Source organism: Muntiacus reevesi, chromosome 7 (assembly GCF_963930625.1).
Source record: "Muntiacus reevesi chromosome 7, mMunRee1.1, whole genome shotgun sequence".
NCBI lineage: Eukaryota > Metazoa > Chordata > Mammalia > Artiodactyla > Cervidae > Muntiacus > Muntiacus reevesi.
In genome coordinates this window covers 34869672-34882239 of record NC_089255.1, presented here as the reverse complement: position 1 = coordinate 34882239, position 12568 = coordinate 34869672, and the positions used below count along the sequence as shown (strand labels likewise).

Sequence of the window (12568 nt, the reverse complement as noted above, 5' to 3'; positions counted from 1 at the left end):
TGTGATTAGGTCTGGGGCCCATACAGGAATCCGTTTTTTTGTTTTTTTTTTCTTACAGGTTGCCAAGTTCTGATAAAGGGTGTGCCCAGACCACACTTGGAAAACCATTCCCTTAGCTTCTGTTGCTGTCAGGACAGACAGGCAAGTAGGAAAACAAAGAACGGGATGGTCGTCAGCAGGGGAATTGGGCTGATAGTGACCTGCCTAAAACTGGAGTGGAAGGAGGCAGCCCCAGGAAGGAGTGGTGCTGGCAGCTGGCACTGCAGAGTTGCACAATGCATGTAATCAACCCCACACTCCAAGAACCACATGGCCCCTGCTTTCCCATTGTTCACGACTCAGACTTCACTTTTTTGGCTTTATTTTAAAATATTTTTATTTCACATATAGCATCTGGAAAATCATTGCTCTCCCCACGCTGGAGGCAGAGCTACATTATCCTCACTGACTGGCTGAAATACCCCATTCTGATGTCTTTGGGCTTCCAGCTACACTTTATTATTTTTACAGATTTATTATTATTTATTTTTTGCCTGTACCTTGCGCCATGTGGGATCTTAATTCCCCAACCAGGGATCAAACCTGCATCCACTGCATTGCAAGCGCAGAGTCTTAACCGTTGGATTGCCAGGGAAGTCCCCAGTTACATTTTAAGCCCAGCAAGACCACCATTTTAGCCACATTCATCTCCAACACAGTAGGGAGCAGGGTGGGAAAGTGAAGGGACAGGGCCACAAGCCCCTCCACGCAGCACTGGGCTGGGTTGGCAAGGAGCTGACAGCACCTGTCATGAGCGTCAGGCTGGGAACAGCTCTTGGCTACAGGCCAGGACCGAAAGTCAGAACAGGCGCTCCTTAGCTGCGGACCAAGAAAACCAGGTCTCTTTTAGGGACCTTAGATGGGGTGGGACAACCCAAAACTGTCACACCCTGACTGTGCTCCATCCAAGCAGCCATGCACTGGGGCTCCAGGCTGGCATTCTCAGAACCCCTATTTCTGCTGATCTGGATTCTAGCTCCAGTTCTGATTTGGGGAAAACCAAATTGTCTTAATCTTAAAAAAAAAAAAAAAAAAAAAAAACACATGGGGATGGTTTCCAGCAATTTATAAGTTTCCTCTGGCTCCAAGACTCTTTCCACTCTGGGCTCCCTCCTTTCTTTAAAAATCACTGTAAGATCTGGAAAAGGGGGACTGAGCACTCCTCTCTCCTGTGGGTTGACTCCACCCCTGCGTTTCCCATCAGCAGTGAGCAGGCTGGAAGCAGGGCCTGGATCAGCCGCACTCCAAGGACACAGGGCCGGAGTCAGACAGAAGGCAGGGACAAGTAGACTGCTTCTCCCCCAGCACACCAGTTTAGAAGCAGATGGGTTTGTTTCATGATATGTTTAATACAAAATGGCAGCAGCCACTGTGGACTGGTAACAAAATTAGCCATAGGGTGTCCAGAGAAATGTGCGCAGGCAGCCTCGGCTGGAGTCGAGCCAGCCAACCCAAGCCTGCTGCCCAGTCAGCTGGGGGCTGTCACATGGCCAGGAATGGACAGTGGCACTGGCAGGGTAGTGCTGGAGGCATCGAGCCCGGCCTTCACAAACATGTGGACCTCTGCCCAGTGTGGACTCTGGGTGGCAAAGGTGTTCTGCAATGCCTGTTCCTAGAGTTCTGCCCCAGAGTGATGGAATTCCAGCTCTAAAAAATGAGGGACCAAGGAGGCTGCAGTGGGAGTGCCCACTCACACACTGCTGAAAGCTAATGTCCCACAGAAACTGGCAGAAACAAAGGCTAGGTTTTGTGGGTATTTTTCCCCATAAAGAAAAGAGACTACCAAGTTCAAATTAATGAACTTGGTAATACTTATGGTGTACTTGAGCAGAGGGTTCCCTGGCACAGGCTCATTCGAGGAAAAGGTGCTCCTCCTGGGAGGGTGAGCACCAGGCTCTGAAGTCAGAGAGCAAGGGCACAGTCACTAAAGCCCCAGAGAAGCCAGCCTGTTTCCTGAGGTGTCCATGTTAAGTCACTGCACACTTCTCCTGGGCCGATGGGTGGGGCCTGCTGGGAGGAGAGCTGCTGCAGCTGTCCTTCCAGAGAAAGGCCTCAAGGTGCTGGGAAGCGGGGTGAAAGGTCTCGGGGTTAGTGGAAGTCTGCATTGAAAGCTCTGCCGATGACAAGCCGCCTCACTTCGCTGGTCCCAGCCCCGATCTCATACAGCTTGGCATCTCTCAGAAAGCGGCCCATGGGAAAGTCGTTGATGTAGCCATTGCCACCTGCAACCATGGATGGGGCAGAGAAGAAGGACAATGGGAAAAGTGATAGGCAGTGGGCAAAGCAAGGGAAGCAAACAAGATCAAGCATCTAGAAATGGGCCAGGAGGAGAGACTGATTGAAGAGAAGCAGCAAAAGGTGGTGAGAGGGAGGGTGGACAGGGGTGGTGGGGGGGGTGGCCGGAAGGCCACTCAGAGTGCTGAGGATGCCAGGCAGAGGCAGGGGAACCACTGGCAGACATGGAGAAGGGGGGGGGGGTGGGCGGGCAGGAAACTACTGCATAGTACTTATTGGGTGCCAGGCCCAAAGAGAAGTAACTTGCACAAGTCACAAAGCCAGTCAGTGGTAGAGCCAGGATTTGAATCCAGCCATCTGGCCCAAGCCTGCACTCTTAACCACTGTGCGGCAGTGAACTGAGGCTGTTCCACCTCTGAAGTGTCTCCTTTCCCCCATTTCCCAGTGACAGGACCAGGCTGGGGAGATGAGAGGAGGGCACTGCTGAAGACAGTAGCAACTTGTGGCCTCTGGTGGTTTCCCATTTGCTTTTCCATGTCCTCCCCGTAATTGTACTAAAAGTACAGTTCAGCTGCAGCACAGGGTGAGGAGTGGAGGGGAGCCTCTTCCTGGAGGTGGCCACAGGTTCTGGGAGTGGGGAGCAGGGGGCACTCACCCAAACACTGGATGCCGTCCAGGGCTACCTGTGTGGCACATTCAGCTGAGTAAAGAATCACCCCCGCACAGTCCTGTGGGCGGAGGCTCCGGGTTAGCAGCGTCAGCCAGGACCGCGCGGAGGGGGCCCAACTCCGCCCCTGCCCTGGTGTGTGCCATCCCCTGGGGCCGGCCCTCACCTTGGCAGTGTAGTGGCCCTCATCACAGGCCTTGGCAACATTGTAGACGTACTGACGACAAGCCATGAGGCGGGTGTACATATCTGCCATCTTCCCCTGCATTAACTGTGCACAAAAGGAGGTCACAGGTCAGTGTGCTGGAGACACACTCCTCTCAGAATTGTTCCCTTGTCCGCAGTAGCAACCTGACAGCCAGGACTGGGGGCTCTTGGGCTCAGAGAGGCGATGGGACTTGCCTAGGAGGGCAGACACGGCAGCAGGCCTGGAGTTAGCTGCCGCTGAATCGCAGACCTGGTTGTCTGCCTACAGACCAGAAAGCGTGCCTTGAAATGTTACTCCCTCCCCACAACCAACTGGGCTTCACCCTCCAACCCTCCTACGTTATTCACCTCAAACAAGCAGGGAGGTGACAGGAGACGGATTGCCTGACAGCTTCCAAAGCCAGGGAGCAGGCTGAGGAAACCAGTGCTGCAAATATTCAAATTCATTTTTGTTTGTGTTTTTTTTGTCACACCTCAAGGCTTGGCGGATCTTGCCGAGCCTTGCCAGATCTTAGTTCCCTGATCAGGGATTGAAATTAGGTCCCCTGCAGTACAGTGCAGAGGACTCAGGGAATTCCCTCAAGCTCATTTTTGGATGAAGAAGAGTAAATGCCCACAGCACATGTCCCATTTGCTCATTTGTTAAAACTTGAAACCAGAGAATGAGTACATCTTCACAAAACTATCCCACTCACCTGGAAGTGGCCGATCTTCTGGCCAAAGGCCTCCCTCATGTGCAGGTAGGGAATAGTGTGGTCAAGGACGGCCTGCATGATCCTGCGAGGAGAGAAACACTGAGGAGGGGCTTCGCTGTCATCCCACTGCAGGTTGTGTGTGTGTGTGGGGGGGGGGGAATGCTAGTGTGGAAATGCCTGAGGTGGGGGGGCAGCCAGGTGAGACAAGGAGCTGGCATCTGAGGCAGGAGTCAGGAGCCTGAGGACACTTGTCACCCCTGCCCAGTCACCACACTGACTGCCCAGCACTTGTGTCCCTTCCCCTGAGAGCAGGTGGAGTGGTGGGACCCTGCAGAGATGTAACCCAGGCATCCTGCTTCAAGTTCTGAGCAACTAGTCAGGCTGGCTCCTCAGGTATTTTGTCTGTCACCTAATGATATTTGCCTTCAGTGCAAAGAAAGCACAAGTGACAGGAAAGGTAACTTTTTTGCCTCCAGGAGAGGATGCGCAGCAGCCGGGAGGTGGCTCCAGTGGGCCCCCAAGGGGAAGCAGCAGTGGGGCTACCTGCCAAGGAACTGTGACAACCCCCCCACCCCCATCCCTTGCACTCACCCAAGGGGCCCACCGGCCAGCACCAGCCGCTCCAGGTCCAGCCCACTCATCAGCACGTAGACGCCCTTACCTAGGTGGCCCAGGATGTTGGCAGCTATGGGGAAAAGTACCGGTCAGAGGGGAGTGAGCTGTCCACAGCCTCTTCATTTTTAGAAAAGCTGCTAGGTTTAGTAACAGGGCTCTCTCACAAGCCAGTAGAAAAATTTGCCCCAGGTTATGTTGAGATGGTTCTGGTCAATACAACCCTCCTCCCTCCCCAGTGAGGTCCATGGATGAAGCTGCCCAGGAGATGGGCCATTTGGAGCTGGTGACGGAAACTGCTGAGCACATCCCCACTCTGGAAGCGAGGACACTGGGTGGCCTGGGGGGGCTGTGGGCAGGAAGCTGAGTGCAAAGGGTTGACACCCCTGACCCATCTTTAACATTAGTGGAGTTTTTTCTTGCTGACAGAGGAGTCTGCACTGATCACCCCTCCCTAGATGCACTTTATAACCAAAGTGCCTTCTCTCAGATGGTGGATCGCAGCAGGGAAGGGATGGTTTCTGGCTGAGGCACAAAGCCAGCCTAACTGATCAAGTTTGTGCCGTCCGTCTCCTCAGAGCATCACGGGACTGCTGGCTCTCCCACAGCATGGCAGATTTTCACTTCAGGGCAGAAATACTCATAGACTGAACTGTCTTTCCTTCACCAAGTCTAGTTCCACCCATTTATTCAGACGGCTTTTCAGCGTCGTTAATGATTACCCCACACTGGCTCCACAGGCAAGTGTACGTATGAGGCAGTCCGAAGGATGCGAGTGGGGGAGGGCAGAGCTTACCTTTCTACCCCAGAGACTGCAATGCCAGTCCCAGGCACAGTGTGTGTCCACACAGGAAACCACCCATCCCTGCAGCCACAGTCGGGCATGCAGCTGCAGGGGCTCTGGCCGGGAAGGACAACTGTCCAGCCTGAGACCCACACCTCTGGGCTCGTGGGCCAGGGCACAGTGGCAGGCCTACTGTCTGGCCCCATGCGGTTGGTGAGCTAACACTGGTGAGGCTCTCTGACTAAGAGTCAGGCTTTCTCAGTGTCTGACGGGGTCAGGACAGGGACTCCCTCATTTTCACAGACTCACCAGGAACCTCGCAGTCTTCAAAGACCAGCTCACAGGTGTTGGAGCCCCTCATCCCTAGCTTGTCCAGCTTCTTGGAGGTGCTGAAGCCCGGCATCCCCTTTATGGGAATAAAAGGAGGTCCTAATTACAGAGCACCACCCCCTCCACCAGGAGGCCAAGGAAAAGGAAGACCCCTGGGAAGTGTCCATCTTTCCATCCAGTCCCCATCCTTGCCTGACACAACAGCGTTCTACTCACCAGGCCCTACTCTGTATGTGACTGCCCCATTCCTGGAGAAGCCAGCCCTAACACCTTACCCCAGCCTCCCTGCTGTTGGCTGCATTTCCCCCAGTTCTCACAGGAGCAGTTTTTCTCCCAGTTAACTACCTGATCCCCAGGGCCCTTCTGACTCTTCCTGGTTGTGGTTCCTTTCCTCTGGGGAAGTCACTTCTAAGACACTGCCCCAGCCCACTCAGTTCCTTTGCCCCCTCGTCCCTCTGCCACTTGCACCTCATGGAGTCCCTACTGGGATCAACTCGATCCAGTGTGCTTTGCACGCATCAGATGCAGAACGGTCAGGCAGGTGCCCAGCAGGGGCATCTGCATCTGCCCTCCAGGAGGCACATCACTTTCCTCCAGGAGACATGAGCACCTCGGCCCAGCCAGGAGAGTTCTCGTCTCGGCCGTGTCCTTTGGGCTACTCACTTTTCTTGTTCTCCAGTCCCTGTTGGACAATCTCCATCCTCTCCCCATGCAGGATACTGGAAATCTTTACAACACTCATTCTTGAAACTGTCCACTCCCCTGTCCACCCTCCCCGGGGCCCTGGCCTCCTCGTTAGGAACCATTAGGCAGCTGGTTCCTCCACTAACACTGGCCCCCCACCCTGGCCTGCTTCCTCTTCCTCAGTTCACCATTGTGCTTTGCTTACTCTCACACATCTCACTTTCTCTCTCTCCTATTTTGTTTTTCTCTTTACCAAAAAAAAAAAAAAAAAAGGTTCAGTTCTCTCCCATTGCTAAAAGCCAACTGAAACTTCGAACTTTTCACTCTAACTCCTGCCGTCTCCCCAGTGCCTCTACTGACAAGACTTGGAAGGTGCAGTCTCTGGTCCCCACCAGCATCCTCCAGACTCACCCCACAGGCGGATCGCTCCAGGTACCCCTGACACCCCGATGGCCCTCATCTTTCAGGACGTCCAGACAGCCTGGCTTTGTGGATGGTTCCACTGTCCTCGGATTTGACCCTTCCTCCCCAGACTCCACGTTTTGGCTACCCTCCCTTCAGTCTCCTCTCTTGCCCCATTCCCATTCCAGGAGGGAGGCTTGGCAGAGCGCACCACACTGATGGCCTGTGCGATCACTTGAAGGAGGTCATCGCTGGTGCCATTCTCAGCCTCCCACCATAACTCCCCCACATTCACCTTCTCCACAACGAAGGCTGTGATGCCCCGAGAAGCTGGCACAACAGTCACATCAGTCTTAGCGTAGACAACAAGGACATCTGCATCAGGACCATTGGTGATCCAAAACTTGTTGCCATTCAGGACATAGTGATCTCCTAAGGAGATTGCCGGGAGAAGTATCAATAACCACAGATATGCAAATGACACCACTCTTATAGCAGAAAGCAAAGAACTGAAGAGTCTCTTGATGAAAGTGAAAGAAGAGAGTGAAAAAATTGGCTTAAAACTCAACATTCAAAAAACTAAGATCATGACATCGGGTCCCATCACTTCATGGCAAATAGATGGGGAAACAAATGGAAACAGTGAGAGACTTGATTTTTTTGGGTTCCAAAATCACTGCAAATGGTGACTGCAGCCATGAAATTAAGGGACACTTGCTCCTTGGAAGAAAAGCTATGACAAACTTAGCATATTAAAAAGCAGAGACATTACTTTGCCAACAAAAGTTCGTCAGTCAAAGCTATGGTTTTTCCAGCAGTCATGTATGGATGTGAGAGTTGGACTGTAAAGACAGTTGAGCACCAAAGAGTTGATGCTTTTGAACTGTGGTGTTGGAGAAGACTCTTGAGAGTCCCTTGGATAGCAAGGAGATCAAACCAGTCAATCCTAAAGGAAATCAGTCCTGAGTATTCATTGGAAGGACTGATGCTGAAGCTGAAACTCCAATACTTTGGCCACCTGATGCAAAGAACTGACTCATTGGCAAAGACCCTGATGCTGGGAAAGACTGAAGGCAGGAGAAGAGGATAACAGAGGATGAGATGGTTGGATGGCATCACCAACTCGTTGGACATGAATTTAAGCAAGCTGTTGGAGTTGGTGATGAACAGGGAAGCATGGCATGCAGCAGTCCATAGGGTTGCAAAGAGTCAAGACATGATTGAGCAACTGAACTGAACTGAAGGAGAGGAAGTTGGCTACTTGCACAAGCGGTGTAGACCTGTCTTAGCCAGTCAGTCCACCACCACTTCTGTTCACAAAAAACTGTCCAGCTGGCAAATGCTTCTGGAAACCCAGCAGAGGCACCTCCAGTCAACCCATTGGTCTGTCCCTCTGCCCATTTCAGCTCCCAAATCAAGAGCAGCCTCACCTTTCTTATCTGCTTTCAGCTTCATGGAGACAACATCAGAGCCAGCATTGGGCTCACTCATGGCCAGGGCTCCGATGTATTCACCACTTATCAGCTGCAAGAAAAACCCCAAAGGGTTTCATTATGACCTGAAGTACCCAGTAGGGACTCACTGAGACCACGTCTTGCCTGGTCAAGTGACACCCCTCCAAGTCCTCTCAGATCCGGGTACAGGAAAAGTCCTAGAAGAGAAGCCCTGTATCCACAAGGCTGAAGCTTTCTCTCCTTTTCCCATCATTTCCTTTGCAAGGGAAGCTAGTCTGAGGCTTCTGTTTCTTAAAGTGCTCAAGTAAACGTTGTTCAGTGACAACTTGGGTGTTCTGGTCCTGTTTATTTTTTTTGACTGAAGCATTTTAAAGCAAATCTCTGACCCCTTCCACGGCCTAGCAGATTCAGGGCAGCCTGCTACAGAAAGCAAGTCTGACCATTCATTCCTCCCCAGTGGGAGAGGAGCTTCATGCTGGTGTGTTCCTCCAGCCCCATTTCCTCACCTTGGGGAGGTACTTCTCCTTCTGGGTCTCGTTTCCATTCCGCACAATTTGGTTGATACAGAGGTTGGAGTGGGCTCCATAACTGAGCCCCACCGCTCCAGACACTCGGGATATCTCCTCCATCACCAGCACGTGTTCCAGGAAGCCCAGGCCAGAACCACCATACAGAACTGGGGGTGGAGAGTGGGGGGTGCAGGGGAGTGGAAAAGGCAGACCAGGTTAAATGAAGATACTGTCTTACACGCTGTAGAGGAATACTGTGACAGCACCTATTCCAAGTTCCCTCTAGCAAAGTCAATAGGCTGATGGCTGTGAACCCTGCTTGCAAGCTCACAGGACTAGTTTTAGTTTTTTCTGCTGCCTCTGGTCAACTAAGGTGTGGTTCAGAAAACAGTCATTGCAACTCCTGCTTTATCCCAAACGGAGCTGTTTTTAAAAATGATTTTATTTATTTATTTGGCCACACCATGCAGTTTTTGGGATCTTAATTCCCCAACTAGGGATTGAACCTGGGCCCTTGGCAGTAAAAGCACGGAGTCCTAACCAGTGGATCACTGGGGAATTCCCTATCTCAGACAGACCTCTTAATGAAGACAAGAAGACCTGAGCATTCACTACTCAGAGAGCTTAAGAAGTGCGTAAGTCTAAATTAATTTTTATGTGGCTACATCATTACTCATGATGTAAAATTTCTACAATCAGCTTAAAATCCCAAGAATTGTCTCCAAGTGGTGAGGGGAGGGTGTAAGGAGAATATTATGGTCCACCTTTACTCTAATGCCCAGTGAACACAGGCCAGAGCAGGGTGGGCCATCCAGGTTTTGGCTGGCGAAGCTGCAGGCTCATCTCTTTACTGGGCACTGTAAGCCAGGCCAGCCTTTGCATCAGAGGCTAACATCTGAAACAAAGCCCACCAGCTCCTTGCCCTCATCTCCTGAAAACAAGTAGTAAGGCCTATAGGGGACTCTGGATAGGCCCCGAGGGATAGTCTCTTAAATACACCATCTGGCCACCTCACATGGAGGCTCAGATGGGTGTCCCTCTCCCCAAACACCCCCCAGTCTGCTTCCAAATGAGCTCTTGGGTCAATCTGTGGGCAGAGGACACACAGGCATCCCCCACAGGGACACACTGCCCTGAGTGGTTCTCCCTTCACACTACTGGTAGGGCAGAACTTAGGGACTAGGGGAGGCAGTAAGCCTGAGGTATTAAGATCACTGCTTGATCTGGAGTTTTCTAAACTCCCCAGATCATCTGAGGAAACTTCTTAAGTGTACAGAGTTCAAGAGTCTGGGTGAACCACACTGATCTTTATCTTCTTAACATCACTGCCTAAAGAAACAGAACAGTTTATTCTTCTCTGGGTGACTTAATGTGTACTTTCTCAAGTCCAAGAGGAAGCAGATTCTGGGTTATTTTGAGTAAGACTTTTCCTCTCCTTTCCTTCTTCTTTGGGAAATGTGTTAAAGGACATGCAATAAAAAGCTCTATAGGGAAAGAAACCACACTCACCAGGGGCTGTGATGCCCAAAACTCCCAGGTTCCCCAGCTGCTTCCAAAACTCCTGCCAATAGAACCGAGACACATAGTGGGTTGTGAGAAGGCAGCCAGTCATAGGTGCCAGGTACCTCTGGAACAATGAGACGCAAGGGCTTCCCAGAAAGGGGCTGCATTCTTAGGGGGCTTTTATCCACCAGAAGACTGTGTGAGTCTTGCCAGGCAACAGTGCAATTCCCAGCCCAGCCCAGTCCAGCTCCCAGACTGACCCCACCCCCGTCCCTCTCAGTCTGGGCTTCACGACTTACTCGCAGGTTCTTGAACTCATTACTTTGGTCGATCTCCTGGGCCTGGGGGGCTAGATGCTCCTGAAGGAACTTAGCCACGGTCTGACGAAGCTAGAGGGAGAGAGGTGGACGGATGTAGCTGAAACAATACATAATTGCCGCTGAGGACAGTGTCTCCACTACTGAGGACAGCTTCAGAGAAACAGGACACAAATAGCCTCACCAAACAGCATAAAACTGAGAGGCCCCACTAGTTTATGCTTCCTTAGAGGTGATCCTCACCTCTCTTTTTAAAGATTAGTTTTTAAATGTCACTCCCCTACGTAGATCATTCCATGGGCTCCCATTGTCTTTAAAAGACAACTTCTTATACATGTATATGTATAACTGAATCACTTTGCTATACACCTGAAACTAGCACAACATTGTAAATTAACTATACTTCAATTTTTAATCGTTAAAAAAAAAAAAAGACAAACTCGTTACCCAGGACCCGAAGGCCCTGTGAGGTAAGCCCTGCAAGCTCTTCCAGCCTTCCCCAGTACCCTTCTCATCTCCAGACATGCTCCCTTCAGTTCTTGGCATGTGTCCGGCTTTTTTTTTTTGCCCATTAACCTTTGGCTAAAAAAGATAATTCAAAAAGAGATAAGAGCTTGTTCCTTGGAAGAAAAGCTATGACAAACCTAGACAGCATATGTTCATTGGAAGGACTGATGCTGGAGCTGAAGCTCCAATACTTTGGCCACCTGATGCAAGGAACTGACTCATTGGAAAAGACCCTGATGCAGGGAAAGATTGAAGGCGGGAGGAGAAGGGGATGACAGAGGATGAGATGGTTGGATGGCATCACCAATTCAATGGACATGAGTTTGAGCAAACTCCAGGAGATATTGAAGGACAGGGATAACAACAACAAGAGATTAGGAACTCCTCTGGCAGGAGAATCCTTCTGGCAGGAAATCTTGCGAACTGGGATTGAGCACTTTCTGCCTGAGATGATTTGAAGCTCGGTCTGCTTGCTGCCTGATGCAACTGGATTTTTGGAGTTCTCAGCAACCTCAGGCACTTGCTGAGGACCAAAGGAGAATCGCATTTCTTGGGAGTTCAAGCCAGTGTCCAAGTGAACAGTCTCCTTCCACCAGGAATAACTCTGGTTCTGCTTCATTTGTAACAACCTCTTTCAAGTTTCAGCTTTGTGTTTGACTCCACAGGTTGAAGAATTATAGCCAGACTCCCCTGTGCATTTCAAACCCACCCCCAACCCCAAGATGTGTATTTGAAAAAGATTTAATGGTGATGATTAACCAGGTTTGAGAACCACAGCCTTAGGCAGTTTTGAGGAGTAAGAGGCCTTCAAAGAGATTGATTGCCCTATTGGCAAACGAGGGTAATCCTCTGCAGATTCACCAAAACATCCCCTCATACTCCCCCGACTCCCGTCTCCCAGGAGCGTTCCTGTCCTCGACTCCTCGCCTAACTTCCGCAATCAGGCCTTAATGCCTCCACAGACCGGAGGCTCAGGCCCGCGGCCGCCCCCGCGCTGGCGCGCTCAGAGCCCGCAGATCAGTCATCGCTACTGGGTGAGTGCCAGGCAGAAGAGCGCCCGGGTGACCACCGACTACGGATAAGGGGCAGAAGGAGGGTGAGCCTCCCTACCTGCTTCTGCTCCTCGTTTAGCCCATTGATTGCATCGTCCACGGGCAACAGCGAGTTGGCCCGCTGGGTAATCCGGCCAGCAAGCGAATGCAGCGGCAGTCGCGTCCTCCAGCTCGCCACGCGCCGACCCAGTAACCAAGCTGCAGCCGCCATCTCTGCCTTGCCCCTGGAGCGGGAGCACAAGCAGCTGAGAGCCAGCCCTGCGAGCTCCACCTATCCCCGGCTTCGCTGCCGCCACCCAATCGGCGAGGGGGTGGGTCTCCAGCAGTCAATCATCCTCAGCTGCCCGCTAAAGGACGGGCTTTCAGGCACCAGCCAATCAGGCACAAACCCGGCGAGGTGGGTGTGCTTGGTGGGGAAGCTGGATCTGCCAGCGACTTGTCCAGGTTGCGTGTTTTTGTTTTTGTTTTTTAAAGTGAAAGAGCAGAAAGAGTCTTTTTGAGTAGAGGATGTAGTATCCCCAGTGCGTTAAAAATAGCAGTACCTAACTGCAGACATCTGCGGGAAAGCAAC

The 12568-nt window shown here is 51.6% G+C and overlaps 1 protein-coding gene across 1 annotated transcript; it reads right to left on the bottom strand.

Moving 5' to 3' along the window:
* Nucleotides 1-349: 349 nt before the first annotated feature.
* IVD (isovaleryl-CoA dehydrogenase) lies at nt 350-12256 on the bottom strand. The gene is made up of 12 exons (XM_065941051.1): nt 12056-12256; nt 10421-10510; nt 10128-10179; nt 8616-8785; nt 8086-8179; nt 6951-7087; nt 5549-5645; nt 4435-4528; nt 3844-3925; nt 3108-3212; nt 2930-3002; nt 350-2261 (listed from the first exon to the last, which is right to left on the bottom strand). The coding sequence occupies exons 1-12, from the start codon at nt 12206-12208 to the stop codon at nt 2128-2130; spliced, it is 1281 nt and encodes a 426-aa protein (XP_065797123.1). The 5' UTR covers nt 12209-12256; the 3' UTR covers nt 350-2127.
* Between the last annotated feature and the right edge of the window lie 312 nt (nt 12257-12568).